The following is a 21,103-nucleotide window of genomic DNA, read 5'->3' as shown; positions in this document are numbered from 1 at the left end:
AACAGACACGAAGCCCTGTAAATGCACATGCCTCGGAGCGACTGGTGCCCAGCACAAGGAGACACTGTGGCACGCAGCTATTTCTGTTGACAACATGAGATGAGCTCATGGAAAGATGTGTTTTTAAAAGGCTTCCCAAGGTGGCCGGGGTATTTTTAGTGACACTGTTCAGCAAGCGCTTATCAGAGACCATAGCAACAAGTCTACATTGAGTTATAAATACCAAGTGGGCTAGGGGAGGGTGTATCAGACTGACCATCCAGAACCTAAGTAACCCTAGCAGAAAGCTAAAATGACCCTGCTATGTTATTAGAGACTGAATACCAGCGAGCTCTCAGTTATCAAAGGTGGTTGTGCTGGTGTATCACAGCCAATAGCAAGCTCCGAGCTCACAGCAACCTGTGCAAGGACAAGTTATTCTTACCCTACTGCAAGAGCATCTTTGAGCTACAGCTGTGCACACACGCACAGGAAGGGAGACAGGAGCCAGTGGCAGCATCAAGCTGGTCCCCCTTTTTAGCAGGCATCACTTCAGCACCCAAATCAAGCCACTTGAAATTAAGCATGGTGGTCGTCGTGATCAGCAGGCTGTTTGGAAGGCCATTTCTTAACCTAACAGTTCAAAAAGATTTTCTAGTGACCCCGCTAACTACCTGAAAGTAATTTCTACTGACTAGGGTCAGTAACAAGACTCATTCCCGTAGCAGTTGTGCTAGAACTAAGCATGTGCATGAAACCTTCCAAAATGGTTTGAATATCCAGGTTTTTCTTTCCCTGCAGATGCCAAGACTTACTTACAACCCTTTAAAAGAGCCACGTGCCTCCATGCCCTCTCCAAAGTTCCCAGTGTCCTTTTCTAAACTTGAAGCTTCTGCCCGTGAAGCTGCTGGGGCTGCTGCCTCCTGGCTTACAGTCACTGCAGCAGCAAAAGCTGCTTCCTAGCCACATTCTGCAGCCTTTTGGAGAGGCCAGCAGCAATTTAAATGAATGAAGCAAAAGCACTAAACCCTGATGACATGCTGATGTCTGAGGAGAGTACACGTTGTGTGAGATCTGCTATCAGCAACCCCGACATTCCCGTCAGGTCCTTTGTGCCATGACCTTGGCAAGGGGCTCCCTGACAGTCGCTTTCTTATTAGCTGCTCACCTGAACCCTGATGTCCAGCTTCTCTAATCGCAGTTTTTATTTTCATTGCGTGTCCCTGTCTCTGCTGTGCAGATGCAGGGCTTAGGGACCTCACCATTCAGAGACACTTAAGGGCACTTCACATCCTCACACAAGCCTGAGGCTCGGAGCTGTGCTGTTGCCTTCCATTTTTCATCTCCTTTCAAGAAATAAAAGGGGAATTCTGCGTCTCAAGAAAGGGGATGGGAAAGGAAAAGGAAAGATGGGAAATCTGAAGCTGTCTATCCCCATAAAGCATGAACACTAGAGAACAGTTTCTACACTTTACTCAACACATGGCTGAACACAAAGACTTTTCCCACCTGGACGCTGTGAGTACCTGTCATTGGAGGAGAAATCCATTCCTAGGACAATGCTCTCTTCGGTGTCTTGTCTGCCGTTGGTGGAAACTACCACCATGTATCTAGTGCGGTTCTGGTAGGTACTTTCCAGTCTTACAGCCTAAGGGAAGGAAGAGGAGAGATCAGCAGTGCAGCCAGCAAAATACACACTATACCTTTACAAGACACCTTTTCATGCTGAGTGACAGGCGCAGAAGCAGTGATGCAGTTCGCAATAGTACGGATGGCCCGCACTTCTCAGCTGGGTAACCAGCAGAAGAGGGAGAAGCGACTTACTCTCACACAATGCTTTCCTCAGCAGGTGGGATGTTCCTGGTGCCTTTTGCACACCTTGCTGCAGGCCTGCTCTGTCCCACCAAGGCTGTATTTAAGCTGCAGCCTACAAGGCTGGCAGCCATAGTCCTCTGACTGGTCCCAGCCTAGTGAGCTTCATGGAGCATTACGTGTTCAGCAAGACAGATGGGCATTGAACACGCTCTTCACCTCTCAAAGGGCTTTGTCCAAAAAGCTAGGGCTTTCCTTTAAACTACTGCGTGCTACAACAGCTCCAACAAGACTCTCCACCACCTTCCTAGGCAGCTGGACAGACAACTAGGATCTAATTCACACATGGTTTCCTGATGGTCCTTTGAATCCTTCTAGCAACTTGCCCAGTGGCGATGCAACCTTAATGCCTTACACCTGGCAGGAAAGATTTCCCTATAAATAAGCTGTACTCATGGCTGGATTCAGATTGCCCAGAAAAGGTGAAAGTCACTGTGCCTCATTACTCCTACCATAACCACATGTATCCCAGTACCAAAAGAGAGATCTAGCAGGACTGCAGGATGCCTGAACTTCACGCCAAGCTCCCCCAAATCAGATACTACCGACAGCATCCAGAAAGCAGCCGTGCAGCTAAGTTGTGAATGTCAGACCAACACTGAAGCTCCTGAAAGGCTACACTGGAGTGTAATGCTCCTCCAGAAGCCGTGAGGAAGCGAGAACTGAAGTGACTCCAGCAAATCACCCTACAGACAGGCTAGCGAGGAGCCCAGGGAAGGGAGTCCAGCATTTTAGGTTTTGCCTATGAACATCTGCAGTAGGCAGCCTTTACTTGCGACGCTTTCTGGACTCTGTTCCAAGCCATTAGTAGTTATTTTAGTCACAGGATCCCAACTAGAGAAACTAGGACATCCCTAGAAAGGAAGTGTCTTAATTATGATACTGAATCTAAACTTTGGACAGCCCAATCCAACCCCAAGATGCTGTCTGGCTTCAATGTTTACCTTATTGTTAAACTTGAACTTTGAGCAGGGCCTACAGAGAGCAAACGTGGGCAAGAAGGAGCCATCACAGCCCAGCCTTGCCCTGTGCTGCGACAGGACCCAGTTGCAGAATTCCTTGTGACCCAGCAAGGCTCAAAATGATGTTTGACATCCTTCAGAAGCTGAACCTGAACTCCTCAAACACCAGCAGCCTTCCAGAGCCACTGCTTGGTAGACATTTCTTGGTGGCCTCAGAGAGTCCGGTTTAAACAGTCATTTCATCCTTAAAAAAGCCTCACAAAATAACTATTGTGTGGGATCTCTCAGGAGTAGGCTGCTTTTCCCAATATGCTCCTTTAGTTCTTTCTAACTTGGTCTTGAGGCCAGAATGGCACCTCTTTGCTCAGAGGAAGCCCCCTCTGAACTCCTCACACCTCACTTGTCCACTAGCCAGTAAGTCTCGGCCACAAGATGTGGCAGAGTCTACAACAAAGGTTAAAACAGCGCACGGCAGCTAAAACACAGCTCATTATTTCACCGGAGTGCCCTATTGCAGGAAACTATGCTGAGAGCGGCAGGAAAAGCTTCCCAGTGGCGTTGCAGGAGCAGCAGCTCTAGTGATGGGGGCGGAATAGCAAGTGCAGGCAGGAGACGGTGTTGACTGCGTCTTCTAGACTTGTCCAATGGGACCGAAGACTAACAGAAACTACCCGAATGCTGATGCCAGCAGACAGACGTGCTCCATACAGCAAGAGACTGTGCCCCACCCCATCTCTTTAGGATAAGTCATGCTAAAACCAGCCTTATTTTCCTTCTTGCTCCTTGAGTCACTGGGATTCCTTTGGAAACACGGAGGATCAAAGTGGTCAGGCCTTCAAGGTGTGAATTCTGCCAAAGACGGCTGTTTCTACAACTAACCACTTGTAGCAGAACAGAAAGAGTGCTCTTCAACCTAGAAGAGCAAGCAATCACCAAGGTCTTGGTGGTTAAAGTCATTATCTACTTTAGGAACCAAACCTCAAACAGACACAAAGACTTGCCTAAAACAGGAGCAGGCGGACAACAGCTGCCCTGTGTCTGGGACATCCACACATGAGCTCTGTTCTGCTTCTCTTGAGGACAGTCCAGCAGCAAGAGGATTAAGATAATCTAACTTACTTTGCTAAACCAATTTGGTTAGCGGTAATGGAAAGCATGGTCTTAATGCAAGACCCTTTAGAACATGGCTAGACAAACAGCGGGCAAAGGTCACCTAGCTTCAAGTCACCGGGGTGGGATTTCCAGAGGACCAATTAAGAGAAACAGGGCATGGGCCTATCGTGGCTCTCTAGATCCAACACTTAGACGCTTACCACAAAGAACCATGACTGGAGCAGATAATGTGTTTTGGTAAATTTACTAGAATAATAAAACAGCAAATTTGACATTCTAAACCAGCCAGCCTCCAAAGTTACTACTAGTGCTCCAACATGCCCATCAAATCACAAATTGGGTCTCTAACCTTTTCATTAAGCTCTAGTTCATATGCTCACCCAACAGGAGAAGTGGTCTGATGCCTTTTAAATGAAGGTATTTGAAATCCCACCCAATTGAGGGAGAATGGCCTAACTTCAGGGACTGTGATGAGAGGGAAGGTTCTTTTTCAACAGCTCATCTACATAGAGCTACCTTTCTCCTCAATTTGTGGAGGTTATTTACAGTCTGTTCATGAACAAGAAGATCTCTGTAGTCCTTTCAGGACCAGCAACACTTTTCTTAGTTTTAGGCTCACCTAAACACAAGCCAACTTTATCTTTATCTTCTGCTGCATTCCCATTTCGTCAGAAGTGTGATGTGGTTATTTTACCAGCCCTTATGAACAGCACGTTCCAAGAGGTAAGTTCATGCTGACCTTTCATCTTTTTCATGCTACACGACAGCAGGTGTCTCGTACAAGAACACATTTCTCATTGGGATATTTGATTTGAAGACAAAAAAAGCGCCCAACTTTCTGAAGTCTTTTCTATTGAACACATGTAAGTGAACAAGTCCTCGCTCTGTTAAGCTACAGGAATACGGTCAATCAGTTTGCATGCTTTTAACTCATTTTCCTCTCCTTCCTACTGATCTTACACTGGTACCATTGCTCTAATCCTGCTTTCATGGAAGGCTAAAAAACTCTGCCAATAGCTCCAACAGAAGCAAGAGTTGTTCCAAATTTTAAGTGTAGGTTTATAGAGGATTAGATTCCTCTGCTGCCCTCTGAGCTGTGAAGTCTGCCCTCCAAATGACAGCAGCCAACACAAGAAGAGAATGCATTTCGCTCAGTACTGTTTATATTTCAAATCTCATTTGTATTTACTATTTTATGAGAGACTCTATTGCAGCTCTGCACACCCATCGTTCGTCAAGAATCAATTAAATTCAAGTAGACTATTGAACTTAACCTCATGCAAGATTTCAGCATTCCAAATGTAGCTCAGAACAAAAGGGTTTATGTCTCAGCCCACAAAGTCCTTATTCAGCTGTTAAGGCTAATTTGTCCCAAATCACACAATGTAGCCAGTGATATTGCTGAACAATGACTTGTTCAATAGCTTCCAATGTTCTAACCCTGGCTCAGATTCTGAAAAGCATTGAGAACCCCCATTCCCATCACTTTCACTGAAATTTCAGTGACAGCAAGGTGTGCCTGACAAAGATTAGGAGTAGGTCCTTCAGTTTGCATATGGCAAATTATTTTTGGTGGTCACTTTTAAAGTTAGAGCATTCCATAGTAATCTTGGCTGTTTCCTAGCTATACTCATAAGATCAGTCTGGCTCCAGCACAGCTCAGGAGGATTCAGCAAGCCAGAGGTGCCAGAATAACACTTCTGACGCTGGGCATACGTTGCTAAGAAGCACCAAGACAAAACAGGAAAGAAACTTCAGGCTACTGAGTGAAGAGAGATGCAGATATATTCAGTCATGCCTGACCTTGTAGAGCACTTCAATATGTCCTAGACAAATTCCTCACTGCTCTTCTTTGGCTTCTGGAGGTCTTTAGAACAGCATGTAAATGCTTTAAACAGCAATGCCTAACTTTCATCACATCACCATAGGAGGTAACAATCCAGAAGAGCAGAAGGACGAGGTTCAATATAGGCGCATATCTACATGGGGATCCTACATGCTCCTTCCTGATGAGCCATGGCCTTTTGGGATGCAACGAGTTAGGAGAGCAGAGTGAGAAACGCAAATGAACTAACATGGAAGGGCAGGTGCTCACGCTGGTCAGACTGTTGATTTAAACAGGACACAAAGCTAATTTACCCAGCCTCTCTGGCAACAGTTACAGTACTTTTTGAGAGCCTAAGTACTCAGCACTCGGTTCAAAGCAGTCTTCTAGCCATACAAGTTGTCTCACTGAACAACCAAATAAGCAGGCCTTTCATAATTAGCTGCTTTTCTATCTTTGTGGTTGCAAAGACGACTCCCCAAACCCGCTGACGAAACCACTCAAACATACACACACCACTGCTTTCATGAGTTACACAGGTGTACTTGTCAAGTGGAACTTAACCTTTATATTCGTTAACAGCAGATAAGCAAAAAGCCAGCCTACCAGTCTGATGTTGTCTTCTGGGCGGAGCAGTATGAACATGGCCTGCAGGTGCTGCTGGAGATCCCCTGTAGGCAAAAGGGAAAGGTGAATGCACAAAAATAGCTTTAAATCACATGCAAGTTCCAGGGTGACCAGCCAGAGCAAACGTCCACGGAGAAACCTGACACGTCACCGTGAGCATTGTCACTTCCGCCCACTCAGAGGTGACAAAACTCCATCCCTTTGGAGTCAGCTGCTCTTTGCTCCCTGTGCTCACCTGTTCCCACCTCACCATACTCTCTCTTGCTAAATCCTATTATCTTTTCAATAGGAATAAAAAGTATTTCAGTACTCTCTGTTCCTTTAAAAGACAAGGCAAACTAGGTAGAAATGGACCCCACCCCATGGTTCAACATCTCATTCTACCATGTGCTTCAAATCAGGAATCTGCCTTTTTTTTTTATTCACACCAACTTATTACTTAGTGCAGAACGACTACCTAGATAAAAGTGTATCCCCTTTAAAGTGAGATTTAGTCTCGTGTTAGAGCAGCACATGCCTGTGTTCGCTGATGTACCAACCCCACCCAAAAGCAGCTAAGAATTGCCTCCTAAAAAAATCAAGCACCTACAATTTTTCCTAGAAAACGCTTGCTACGCTTTAACTGCGAGGCTGAGGAAAACGGAGAGGAAAAAAAAAACAAATCCACAGTCACACAGTAACTTTAAAGTCTTCTTAAAACGAACTGAGTGTTCCAGGTTCCTAAAGCATCAAGCATTTGAAAGACAAGTGAGATGCCGTCCTGCTGGTACTGCCACATTGACTTCTCAGCGCTACTCCGTGGCCCAGGGAGAGCCAAGAGCTCCTCTGCTAAGCAAGCACGTTACCTTCTGAGCGTCAGCAAGCACTAAACACCTCCAGCAACGGGCTGTTTTTTCAATCACTACCTGGAAAGTTAATCTGCATTGCCAGGAAGGAGAGAGCAAGGCTGCCAGGTGGGTGGCACAGAACGGGAAGAAGAGGAGCCTTTGCCTTCCACCCTCTCCCACTCCCCCACAGACGGGAAGCTCAGTTTAGGCAACACTGCAGGGAAGGGCACGAATGCCGGAGCAAGTATTCAGCACAAGCGGCTACGAGAGCATTTTCTAGGAAGGTGGACTAACCTTCCTGATCTCCCTTTCTAATTCATCGGAGGTGCTAGAATCCGTGCTATTTCATGGACTTTCAAAAATAAGGGAACCTTGGGCCTGGAGCAGCATGCAGAAGTACCACGTAAGGGAAGGCGAAGAAAGGAAACGCTGCCCAGCGAGAGCTTGGTACCCAGTTTCCAAATGATTTTTACAGCTGGTGAGGAGCAGGGCTGAAGGGCTGCCTGTCTCCTGGTGGGACAGAGGCAAGCTTGTGTGGAGCGGGCTGTGCAGGACACACTGCATTCCCTGCTCTCCTCTTTCTTCCTCCTCAAAACACATTTCAGCATATGGAGAGTGAGTCAATGCTCCGGGACTGCATTTTTAACTGGGGGTGGGAAAAATTGAGGCATTCTGCAGTGCGCTAGGGAAGTCACATACAAAGTACCAGCGGTGACAAGCACCTGAGGCTGCTTCCTGCCCAAGGACATTGTTCCCAGCGCTGGAGTGGCTGGCACGTGCCTCCCTACAGGGAGATAGGCAACACAGGAAAGGTCAGCTCATCCAATAGATGCTTGTCCTCCCAGGGGTGCTGTGGGAGACAGGATTTCCCCACGTCAACGCCAGTGCAAAATCCAGGCAATGCTGCTCAGCTCCAGCAAGTTTCAGCTGCTAGCGTGGTGGGAATCACCGAGAACTGGACTCAACAGGCAAAGGTCCCTCTGCCTCAGGTGGCACCTCCTGCCCGCAGCCTGGAAGAGCCCAGCAAGTATTTGACTCACGAGGCATTCATATGTCTTAGCTTGAAACGAAAGATGCTTCATCTCAGTTTTTCCCTCCCCAAAGAGCAACAGTTCCCATCTATTGATGCCAGTAATTCAACACCAGGAACCAGTTCAAGAGGTGCAGTTTCCAGAGTTTAAAAAAAAACCCGCCACCAGGACTACTGGGTTATCTCAATACTTAAAAAAGGGAGGAAGTTTCTAAGACAACCCTTTCTGCAAGGCTCAGGCAAGGAGCTCCACTATCCCTCACCCTCAGAAAGTTTATTGCACTCCTCCCTGTTCCCCAGCCTGCCCTGCCAGCCTCGGGAGCTCCAGAACTGCAAAGTAAAGTATTGCTTCCTTGGCCAGCTTTAATTGACTTGCAGCATTTCCAGACCCAAACACACAAGGCATTTTTGTAAGCTTCCTGGATTAAGAAAAAGCAAAGGAAAGGTTTTAGCATGCCAGAATCAGCACAAAGATATCACATCCTGTCCTATGTAGAGCTGTTGGCTTCGCTGGCATTCGTGGCACGATTGCTGCTTCCTATCACATTGTCCAGCAACCAGCAGATGCTTTTGTTTCCTTGGAGCTGGCAGGGGAGGTGCAAAGCATCAGCTAGGGCGGGATCTTAAAAGTGATTTACAGTATTCCAGAGATGGCAAAAGCCCCAGGAAAGCTGCATCCTTTTCTGGCCTCCAGCGTTGTTGGAGTGCAAAAGCAAGCCCACCAGCCCACGGAACAAAGCCCGTCTGCCAGGTGGCACAGGGTGCAGGACCGCCCAGCGAGAGAGAGAGCGTGGACAGCTGGTACCTTATCTAGTCGATCTGCCAGCTAGTTGATTTCCATTGCTGAAGATGATACGATTAAAGAAACGGGTGTGGGCATTAATTATTTCCTGTTACGCATTTACTCTTTATGCTGGATTCTAGCACTTCTGGTGAATTAGAAAGGCAGGTCAGAAAGGTTAGTCAATCTTCCTAGAAAATGCTCTCGTAGCCACTTGAAACACTATTGCATCCATAGGCAGCAACTTCATACTGGAAAGTTATGTCCGCTCTCCACCCCCCTTCTAATTTTGTGTGCCAGAGATAAGTCACGACACACACACGGGAATGAAAGTTGAGCACGGATTATCACAGTCCAAGAAAGGAGACCGTTTTCTTTGCCACACGCTCTGCCAATGACCGGCTCACCCCTCAGAGCCACACTCTCTACATCACTGTTTTAATTTTGGTGGCACAGATGTTTTGCTCAGGAAGGTGACACATAGATCCCATGGTGTCCGGTGCGCTGGTATATACTGTACTTTAGAAAAGTTCACAGAAAAGATGGTGCACACTCATACAAAGGTCTCTTTTCAGTGAAATCTCCAAGCACCATAAAAATATACTACGCCATTCACATCACTTGACAAGCAGGGAAACTGAGGAAAGGACAAGTCCTGATGCCCCATTAAATCTCACCCCATAAGCTGAAGAGACAGGAATAAAAAGCAACTTCTAAGGACAAAAATGCCATCCCTTAGGCACACCAGCCTGTTAAATACAAACATCTTTCTGTAAGCAATTACAACACACCAGATTTTCTTTCTTGGCAACCTGGCTTCTCAAAGCTCTGGGCTGATTAGACAAGCCACTGTTTTCCACCAAGGTCTCCAGAACTCATGGAAGTCAGCTGTGGGCAAGCAGATGAGGCAGCAAGAGAGACGCGGAGGTGTCTGCGCTGCCTTGCACGGGTTCACAAGGAAACCCCCATCCAGAGGGTCCCTCTGCAAGGCAAAGCCAAGACAGCAATTGACCTGGGCTTCAGTTGTGCAGAGGACTTTGGAGAGGATAAAACCCAAGATCGGTCAAGATAAGATAAACTTTTCAAAGAGTGCAGACTCTACTTTCATGCTGAAGACCATTTCACTTCAGTCTCAACCAGAAAGGCCAGCTTTAAATTAACTTTCAGAACAATTTATTTTCTTTTGATAAGTGGTAATTAATGCATCTCATTCAAAGCAATTTGGGTACTGCTTGTAGCACGTCTGAGTGGAAGTATATAATTAACTGCCTTTTGACCTAAGCTCCTTCTATCAAGATGTTTGTAAACAGATTTTGAGGTGGACCAGTCATCAGGTAGGTAACTCTGACGGATGTAGAGCTGGATGACGGCCTGATAGTATCAAAGAACAAAGAAATCTACACCTGGAACCAAACCAAATCACCTTTCGGTGGGCACTTTTTGGCAAAGAAAGTTGCCTCCAGCCTCTATTCTGTCTCTGTCCCATACACGAACGCCTGAAGGTCTCAATGTTGTTTTTTTCCTGCTGATTGTTTAATGGAAGGGAAAAACCCCACACTATCTGATCCCTGTAAAACACCACCAGTAAATAGCACCATATACAGTGTGAAAAACAACCTACCCTGAAATGTTTGCGTTTCATTATTCAGACTGACTTTTCAAACAGAGTCAAAGCAAAAACACAAATCAAACTTTCAGCAGATAAAGGGGGCGGAATTATGACTGACTCATATTATTCACTCTGCTCACACGTCTCAAAAGTCACACTGCCTTTGCTCAGAGGTTTCTCCACCACCACGTAGAGGTAAGTCTCCTCCCTTTCTTCCATCATAACCAGTTGCTTTCAGATCAGGAAGTTCAATTACTCATCCCATATCATAACCTCCAGTTTCCCGGTGCAATGCATGAAGGTTTTGATGGCAGTCCTCCAGCTTTTCTCTGATACAAAAATTACAGGATGATATTTTGGGGGACTGTTGCTCTCAATTCTTCCTGATGTCATGATTGCTGCCCTGATGTTACTCAATTGTTTGATTTTGCAGGTTAAACAAGAGAGTACTGAAACCTTTTTTTCTACCAGCATTAAATATGGCAGTCTTGAGACTGGCAGGTCTCGCTTTAATACACGCCTGGTGTAAACAGAAATGCGCGTCATCGGGTGAGACTGAACTCAAGAAAGGTGGACTGGGAAACAAGAGAAGCGCCAGTGGTTGGACGCAACATGTTACCTGCATGCTTGTTGCGCCTGTGACTGATCCTGGGAGTAGACGACCCATTTCCTCGCGGCAGGAAGAGAGCGGCACCTTTCACAGTGAGGAAGCTTTCGCTGATGCTGCAAGGGAAGAGACCAACAGCGCATAAGGAAAACTCTGTATTGTCTTTAAAAGGAGAAGAGCAATGGAACAAGAGAGGTTCAAGGCATTGAATGCATGCTCTGTTCTTTTGCAAGGAAGCGATTTAGACTGAACTGTTTTGTTGGTAAACAATTTCCACCCCAGGTAAGTCCCGCAAACGTTCAAAGCTCAACTGAGAACACAAACAGAGAAACACTGAAAGTAGAATATGTGCCTGGTGCCATTCTGCCTGCAGAGGTAGGACCTGAGCAGGCAGAGGGGATTAACCTATGGCTATATTTTGGATGTGCAAGTCAAGACGAGAGATCCACATTTCTAAACGCCGATTAATACCGCAAGCCCACGCATCTCTATAATTACGGATTCTGTTAACCCTATGCTTTGTGGTTCATCACAGCTGATGCCCTGCAGAAACAAATGTCTCCCTTCAGCAGTTAGCCAAAAGAAAATTAGTGTACATAACAGATTAAGAAATCATGAAACTACTGTCTATGAGTCGTATGATAATTACCTCTCAAAGGCTTATAAATTAAAAGTTAAACTGTAATTCTGTGGAATTCCGACATCACCCACTGCCTTGATTTTGCCCTTTCTGAAGTCACATGAAGAGAGAGGTTTCTGGAAAGGGGCAATAAAGAGTTCTCAAGTTCTGTGGAACAGCTGGTATTTTAAGCACATCTTCCAGTAGTTTTCTTAGAGATATCGTGGCTCACGGAAAAAGCAAGACTCACTACAGGATTTGCAATTAAGCCATCCTGTTCCATAGTTAAGGGTTCCTGCTTTTCTCAGAATTGATAAGATAGTCATACATGCTTTGAAGAATGCCAGAAACAATTCTACAGTCAACAGGATGGTTGATGAGTACGATAAGACAGGATGGGAGAGTCCCTGGCATCGTGCAACCCAGCAGCTCCATGCCTTGAAAAAGACATTGGCTTGTTCTCTTCAAACGAAGAAGAGACTAGGGACTTCTCAGTTCCTTTCTCTGCTTAAACAAATACCAAACCTAATTATTTACTCCCTTCCTTTAAGAGATGAGGAGCAGGAAATAACAAGAGAGTAAAAAACCCCGCCATATATTTGAAGAAATGCCATGTTACAAAATGCAGGTGAACGCTAGAACACCCCAAGTCACCCCCTTCAGGGCCACCTCTGCTCTGCAGAAGCGCAGCCTTCTGCTGCCCACCGCCCCGGCTCCAGGGACACGTTTCAGGGGCTACTCAAAGGCAGGCACACACCTAAGCACGACTGAAGGCAACAGCATCACAGAGACGTCAAACGTGACCAAGAACTGCGCCACAGCATGGCATGAGCCTGTGATCTTCTAGTTTCATGATTTGAGGTTGACCGCTTTAACAACAGGCTTCACCGACTACGTTTTTTATAGCTGCAAGAATTACAAGAGCTTGTGTTAAAGCTGGATTTCCCCCTAACCTCAAGCACATTTTTGGGCACCTCTCCATTTTCCTGGTGGGGATATCAAAAAATCAAAGTTTCTGAGCTCCAGCAAAGCAAATGCACACACTCAGAAAGACTGTTTTTAAGCCTGTAGCACATCCCACTGTTATGCACTGTCTGTCATAACCTCAGCACTCCTCCTTGCTGACAAAGGCTCTCCCAGGACTATTTTCTAAAATTAAACCAGATGTCAAACCTGCACTGTATGTTTCAATAAAACGAGAATTTTAAAAAAGAAAAAAAAAAAATCACTTGTCACAAATTAAAATGGATCAGAGATCTTTACCTATGCTAAAGTTTAAAACAAAACAAAAATTAAAATTTAAATTCATTGGGCACACCGAGCACAGATGTTTCCTCAGACCCTTCTCATATAAAAAAAATTGACTGAGCCTTTTTAGCTTTTGGTAACAAATAGATACTCTGAAAGCCCTCAAGGCTACGTAGTTTCTTAAAGCCTAAGCTAGAGAAACACCCGAGTTATCCTGAAGGTACTATCTTTTAAAAAATAGACAGTAATTAAAAAAAAAAAGAATAAATCTTCTCCCTCACTTAGCTCGAACATGGTTTGATTCAGCAGTGCCCCGATGTCCTGAAGAAGTAGACTTCTGCTTTCAGACTAGCACCCGCAATGGGAGCGGGACAAGAGAGCACGCCGTGCTTGGCTGAGCCTCTTCAGGAGGCGATGAGGAGCCAGAAGACATTCTCTTCTCCTCCTCCTCCTCCCTTTACAATCTCACCACAGAGGCAAATGAATTTCAAGCTGCACAGGAGGAGAAAGAATTCGGCAGTCACAGCCAGTTTTCACATAGTTAATTTTATCAGCAATGCCAACGACTAATATTAGCAATCCTTTAGCCTGTGCCTGAGGTTTCCCCAGAAGGTTGAATTAGCGACTATTTTTAGTGGATAAAGCAGCATGTAACTAGAGGGCTGGGAGGTTAAAAATCTTCTTACTTCCATCACTTTCCCTTATCACCAGCGCCCCGCTGTCAGCCACCTGCCTGGAAAGGAAACATGGGCACAACTAAAGAGATTCCCATCAGACGCATCCTTCCAGGAGGTCACCTTCTCTCCTAAAGCCACAGAGAGCCCTGTTTTGGGCCATTAACCACAAGCAGGTAAGGTTAAGGAAAGGGAACGTAATTTCCCATACGAAGGGTCGGAACAGCTAAAGAATGCGGCAAAGCAGATCATTCTTGTTGAGCGGGGAGGTCAGGCAGGCAGGGCAGGAGCATGCACAGGAGGTGGCCATCGGCACCCCTAGGAAAAGAGCAGCTCATCCTTCTGCCAGTTACAGCTCTGGGGACATTCGCTGTGCAGACGAGGGCATGGCACGCTATTGGCACTCTTGGCACCTGCCACGAGTTCCTAGCAGCAGGCACACGACACAGCACCTTAGCAAGAAAACCCCTAATACACAAACACAGAAACAAGCCCTTGCTCTGAAAACTCAAGCAGCGAAAAAAATCTTGGGAGTAAAGGCAAGAAGTTTACAGGAAAGTCCAAATAGCTGTAGTAATAACTACCAGTGAAGCTTAACACCGTCCTTTCTGGAGATGCTGATTTTGGTGCCTGTGATGCACTATAGGGACAAAATTAAGCAATCGCTGGCCTGACATCCCCTCTACCACCCACAGCTGGCTGCTCCGTTTGGGTCCATCCTGCCTGGATAGCCCCAGCCATCATCCTTCCCAAAAGCATCACATTTTGGGGCAAGATCACCTTTGGATACTGCCCCAAAACGTAAGAAGGGGAGAGGATTCCTCCTGTAAGACGCTAACAGAAGGCTCCACTCTGAGATGCTTCAGAAACACCGAAGATAGAAAAGACATGTATGAAAAGAGCAATCAGAGGCTCAAAACAACGGTGCTTACCGTAACAGCGGGGTCACGACACCATCTACTACTGCTTTTACCCTGCAAAGTGGCTCCCAAGCATAACCTGGGCTTTGAAATACTTCATAAAATCTGGTTTGCCAGAGCCTACTGGAGCTTCAATGCTCTTTGAAATGATCTCCTGGAAACAGACTGGGTATTAAAAGACACTAAATGTGGTTAGGGGAGAAGTTGAGCCCAGGAGAGCAGAAGACAAGGAGCCAACTTGGCAGAGGTAACAAAGCTGAGTTGTATTTTACCCACACACCAGGCTCATCATCGGTCCCCTGTACTACAGAGTGGCTTTCTTCTGGAGAAGGCTTACTTGGGACTTAGCTGTGGAAGAGTTATTAAAGCTATGAGCAACCCCTCCGCACTACAGCTGTAGGGAAAGAAAGCTTCTGTTCCACACTTAGCCCCTTCGCCTCTGGAGTGAAGTGGCAACCTTGAGGCCACCAGTGATGTGCTATTTGTGATTCATTGCTCACTGGCAAGAGAACCAACACAAGCGGAAGACTTAAGCAACTCCTACAGAAACTACTGCTTGTACCAATTTTTCTCCCAGGCAGAAAAGACTTTGTAGAAATTGTACAAGGCTTCCCCTGCTCCCCGACTCGCTGCCCAGCGGCTCAGCTCCTCGCGGAAAACACTGCACGGTTCATACCAAACCCTCATTATGCTACAGAATTGGGGAACCACGTAAAACTTACAGACGGCAAACAAACAGTGAATGCCTTCCCAGCTGCTCCCCTGCACAGCTGTTTCTTAATTGCAAGCGGAAACACCAAATAAACTATTTTGAAGATACAAAAGAGAAAACATTACTGGTTTATGGACTATGCCAAAGCAATGTGATAACATGAATCGTCTGACACGTTGCCACGACCCCCCCGTACGATGCCCTCCACCTAAGGGGCTGTTCGGACGGGGAGCCGCACCACCAGCCAGGAGGCAGGTGAACCTGCGCCACCCACCAGTCTTCAATGAAAAATTCTCAGTCCTCAACGTAAAATACTCAGAGAGGAACCTTGTAGTTTTCCTTAGAATCTATTTCATAAACAAAGGAGAGAAAACCTGTTTAGAAGCACAGAAAGGAAAGCAAAGAGGCACCTGAACAGCTTCTGGCAATGTTTTATCCTAATAAATGCTTAATTAAGTTATTGCGAGCCTGAGGATGACTTTCCAGTCGGCTCTACTTACTCATCCGAGCAGCTCCTTCACAGCAGGCTCTGTCCTGTCCAGCCCAGCCCTGAACTGGGCGCTTGCCAAGTAGCACAGCCGACAGAGCTGGCACCATCCCCTGAAAGGTGCAGCAGGAGAAGTCCTCCCACCACGTCCCCCTGCACAGCGCAGAGGAACAGGGCAACACGGCGAGGAGCGAACCTCCTCCTGCGGTCACTTCCTCGCGCTGTCACCTCCGCGCCAGCCATGCCCACAGCACCCACAGGCAGCAACATAGGCACTGCAGGGAGGTCGCATCCTCCTGTCCCGTTCCCCCTTTGCCCTTAGAATAAAGGGATTAAAAAGCAACGGAATAGGGGAAATGAAGATTTCAAGATACTTGGCATTTGAATAAAAGTCCGCTACCTGTATTATTTACAGAAATACAAACATAATTTCTCTGACAGCCTCAGGTTTTAATTAACCAGAACCCTGCAGGAAAGCGCTCTGAAGCAGCATCCTAATGGTGTTAGCGAGCTACGGCTCAGCACCAGGAGGGCGCTGGGATTTCTAAGCCAAGCCTGGCTCCAGGTGTAGCTCCCCATGACAAGAGCATTGTGCAGCAACCAGGGAGGCTTCCAACTCCTGAGCAAAAGGAGGTCTTCCTAAAGGGCATCTCTTGGGACACAACCACCAGCCGGCAGAAGCTTTGGAAGCCGGGGGATACCACAGCAAGCTGCTTGGTAGGACCGCGCTCCACCAGGAAGGGCTTTGAGTTTCCAGCCCATCTGCAGGACGTACGCTTCTCCTCCTTAGAGCAAAGGCAAACAAAAGAGAAGCAGAAACACTGACTGGAAGCTGCAGGCCAGCCTGACAGTATGAATGACACGAGTTAACCCTGGTGTTGACTAACTGGAAGTGCTCGGCAGCCCAAGCCCTGAAAATGGGAAGTATCAGTGCAGACATCGGTACCAAAGGGCTGGGGATTTCAGCTGGGAGCCAAACGCCGCTCATGCGTGCGGCGAAAGGCAGCCCCCATCTGAAGAGCCAGCAGCTAAACAGGTGTAGGATGGGGAACAGAGCCCTTGCAGAAGGGTGTCCACTAGGAACTGGAAAAAAAAAAAATCTTGCATGCACAGCTGTTTTTCCTTGTTTTTAAGCCAGTCTGCCCCCTCAAGAGCCCCCCAATACTTTGCTGTACCATGAGCAGCCGGAGCATGCTGGGGGGGGACTGCACATCTCTGCACTGCACATCTCATCTGCTGCCAGCTCAGCTCTACTGTCCTCCTTTAATCCATAGGTTGCAAAACAAAAAAACCAAGAAAGAGACCAAAATTCAGAGGCTGGCAGGAGCAGCGTAGCGGGCGTCAGTACTTAGCTCATTCCCGAGGCCGTGGAGCCAGGCATGGAGGGAGGGCAGCCGGGGACACAAGAGCAAGCTCTTGTAGCACGCCAGGACTCACCCTGCAAGAGCAGCAATTCCAATGGCAGCTTGCTGTGCCTGGTGTGGAAAAAATTACAGGAGGGCAGGCCCAGCAGCTTGCTGTTTTTCTCAGCACCTCAAGCCATTTCCCTCCTCCTTCCCACTCCCCTTCCCAAACTGGCTGCTTCCCTTCCTCCAGGCAGGCTGGGGGCACAGCATCACTCCTGCTCCGGGACCAGCTCTCACCGCCAGCCTCCCACTCACTTCACCCGGCCACAAGAAAAGTCCTGGTTAATAAAGCATCGTTCCCCAGCCAAGGCTGCAAGGGTGGCTGGGCACGCAGCTGAAGTGTGTGCAGCCTGGCAGCCAAGGGCGTTTCTCCATCAAACCACTGGACGAGCGGATCACACACCTCCAGCATCCCTCCCCGGAGAAGCACCCAACTCTTTCACCTTCACTGCAGTTTGTTTTTCAATAAACAACATCCCTATTTCCCTTGCTTGCTTTTTAAAGCACCTGGTTTAATAACTGCCAACACTATTAATGAGTTATATAGAGGAGAGCAACGTTTGGCTTCCAGTTTAAACCTTTGCTCCTAGGCAAGTTGATGAAAGCACCCGTTTCTCTCCACACAGAGGCCAGATCTCAGGGCTGTGTAGAGCAAAGTAGTACCAGTCACTAATAAAAAAATCCCCAACCCCGGTAAACAAAAACCCACCACAACAGCAGGGCAATGGAAAAGGCAAGGATAACTCAGGGTTGCTCTGCACTGACCATCTGTATTAACTGGGTCAGCTGGCAGCACACACAGCCAAGTCCAGGCCCCTCTGATACTCGAAACAGGAACGAACCCAGTGCAGAGCAAAACACGGGCCGTGACTTACCGAAAAGGGCTCTGTGACACTGTCAACAGAGGTGACAACACTGAGGGCAGGGAGAGAAAGGGGAAGTGGTTCTCCGGCGAAGGCCGTCTCTTGCCACTCAGCACTTTTGCAACTTAAGAAACAGCAGAAGGAGAAAAACAAACAAAGCGTGGGAACCCACTCCATCTCAGCTGTTTGACGCAAACTGCATTTTTAGCAACATCTGCATTTGTGCCTTTTTTTTTTTTTTTAAAAGGAACTGTCTTACAGGCACTTCCTCTGCTCCAAGGTGGGGCTCCCTAGAGAGATAATTCAGCTGCAACGACACAGACAGACATAATCACAGAGATCTGCGGTGCCAACGGTAACTGACTCACACTAACTTATCTGCTGATCCCGTCTCACCATAGTCAAGTCATCTTGTCCCTTGCCTTTGGTCTCTGATATGGACATCTGCTGAAGCTGTGCTAAGACAACAAGAACAACTGACAGTTGGCTAGAAGATAACCAAAGGTGAGGATGATGGGTATGAATCTGAACTCTAAAGGCATTCCCTTTGTTTGCTCCAAGTGAGGAAAGAGTTTATGGTCAATACAGAGAGGGTACAACTTGCAAAACAGAGGGGCACTGATGAGCATGGTTGTGTCTGCAAATGAAGAGCAACCACTTCAGATGCATGGAACAACCCCACACAGACACAGTTTCAGAGGTGGGATCTAACCAGCCCCAGGTCATCCCACAAGGCTATAGGGAGCATTGATGCCCACTCAATACCACACCGAGGTAATGATCCACAAGTCAAGCCCGCTACTGGAAAAAGCCATCACACACACACGCCATCGGTGCTCCTTTGCCACCAGGATCATTTTACTTGAGCTCCAGAAACCGTTTTGCAAACTTCAGAGTGAAAGCAGCTCGGGCAGCCTGGGTACGCTGGCGAGAGCGGTGGCATCCTTTGGGGACAGCGCAGAGGACAACAGCTCTGCGCTGAGAAACTCATCCCTGCCAGAGCTGCCTCGCTGCCAGCAAGGGGAGCGATGAGAGCTGCTGTTTGCAGTCGAAGTTTTCAGCCCACGCAGCTGCAACAGGTCTGCGCTGTGCCGGAGACAAGCCACAACCTCCCGCAGCAATTCCTCCCGGTGCCCCGAGGCCCACTCCGCAGGGGCGAGCTGACCTTCGGACTCCTATCAAATGTATTCCCTCGCAGGCAGGGCGGGGATTTATTTGTTACAGGCACAGGAAAGCAGACTGGGTTTTGTTTTACGCTGGACTCCAGAAGATTTTATCATTTCTGATAGAAGTCAAAGTCCATGTGGTTTTCCTGTTCCCTTCACGTACCTCTGGCCTATGAACGAACCAGCTCAATGACACGCAAACCCTGAAATCAAAGGCAAAGCGGGCAGATCCCTCGCTCGGGCATCGCCCGCCTCCCCAGCATCCCGCCCGGCAGAGGGAACGCCGCGAGCTCAGCGCTGCATCCCCCCAAGCTGCACACCCAGTGTCTGCTGCCGGCAGCTCCGCGGTGCGCTTCATGGGGCTGGTGCCGAACGCCTGCTCACACGGTTAAGGCGCACACAGCCCTCCCCGGGCCACCTCGCCGCTCACCCCCTCTTCTCAGTGCAGGGGCTGAGAACGCGAGCGAACATCCTGGTACCGAGGGCGGGCAGCGTACGGGCGAGCGAGATGAGACGCGCTGAATCACATCCCTGCTGTGGCCACCGAAACGCAGCATGGGCCGGGAAATCCCGCTGCAGCACACATCACCAGGTAATGATTTATTTCAAGGAATACGAACTTGGGCACAGACTGCGTGATTCACCACAGCAATGAAGAACGGAAACACGCGAGGATGGATTGCAAGCTATCACACACCGAAACGTACTCATTCCCATGCAGCAACAAATAGCAGAAAACTTTACTGTCTACCTTGCTGCACAACACTAAGGGAATCCCAGCGAGCCCCATGCTGGGTGGCCCATAGCCAGCCTCCAACCCGGCTTCAGAGAATCCACCACTACAGAAAAACATTCCAAAAATCAGCAGCAAAACAAGTTGTACAAACAAAGCCCTGACGTCCTCTGGAATTTGGGACTGGAGAGGCACAAAATAATTTTTTCTAGAACCAAGATACAGTCCATGTACTAGAAAGGAGGCAGCTAACACAATTAGGATGCTTATTAAGAAATCTGGTCACTTGGTATTTACAGAAGAAATTTGATTCTATGCACTTTTTTAGGCAAGAGACCCAGACCGGAAACAAGACCGTGAAAGGCATTTGTTTTACATGATAGTCCCCAAAGGCTTCCAGGTCTCCAAGTCAAGACATTCCCAGATTAAAGCCCTACACGACATTCTTCTTGTGCTATATACTGTTTAAACATCCATGGATTTTAATGCATACCATTGGGTTCATGGAGCAGGACAGTTACACCCAAGGGAACGCTCCGCAATGTTTTACCACCACGTGCCGCGCTCCTACCAGCTCAGCCTGTCCAAAATGAGCCAGCTGCTGTGGTATGAACAAAATGCTGCCTGAAATATATTCTTAAAGACACTTTAAATCAACAGGAGAAAACTTCATAAGAAGAATTTATCATATCAAGGATGAAAGAAAAAAAAAAAGAAGCTTTTTGATAAGCTATCTTCAGAAAGAGCACGCCTCTGATTGACACGTACTCACCTTCTTTTTCTCTCAGAATTAACACAGTCCAAGTTGATCATCTTTAAACCACACAATGATCGCCTCTGCCACCAGAGTTTGAAAGTGTTGCTTTCATTCACCCCACGTTTCTTTTTAAACCTTGAACTGTAGCTGACACATCCTCAAGCAGTTGGTTAACAACTAGCAAGCCTGAAAGGCCTCTCCCTGCTACGTTTATGTTTAAGACAGGATATTTTATGACTAATTTTCACTCCGATCTCCCTGCATGTGCAGGTGAATGATTCATCAC

General features: G+C 47.4%; 1 protein-coding gene across 3 annotated transcripts in view; it reads right to left on the bottom strand.

The window, feature by feature from the left end:
* SSH2 (slingshot protein phosphatase 2) overlaps positions 1 to 21,103 on the bottom strand; it is a 103,453-nt gene that overhangs the window by 25,211 nt on the left and 57,139 nt on the right. For all 3 annotated transcript variants that reach the window (XM_054209042.1, XM_054209043.1, XM_054209044.1), the window contains 3 exons: positions 11,245 to 11,348; positions 6,358 to 6,422; positions 1,506 to 1,627 (listed from right to left, as the gene is read on the bottom strand). In XM_054209042.1, coding sequence (XP_054065017.1) covers positions 1,506 to 1,627; positions 6,358 to 6,422; positions 11,245 to 11,348 — 291 coding nt within the window. The remainder of the gene's footprint in view (positions 1 to 1,505; positions 1,628 to 6,357; positions 6,423 to 11,244; positions 11,349 to 21,103) is intronic.

This window comes from Rissa tridactyla, chromosome 7 (assembly GCF_028500815.1).
Source record: "Rissa tridactyla isolate bRisTri1 chromosome 7, bRisTri1.patW.cur.20221130, whole genome shotgun sequence".
NCBI classification, from domain to species: Eukaryota; Metazoa; Chordata; class Aves; order Charadriiformes; family Laridae; genus Rissa; species Rissa tridactyla.
The sequence above is the reverse complement of the archived record's forward strand: the minus strand, read 5'-3'. Positions and strand labels throughout refer to the sequence as shown.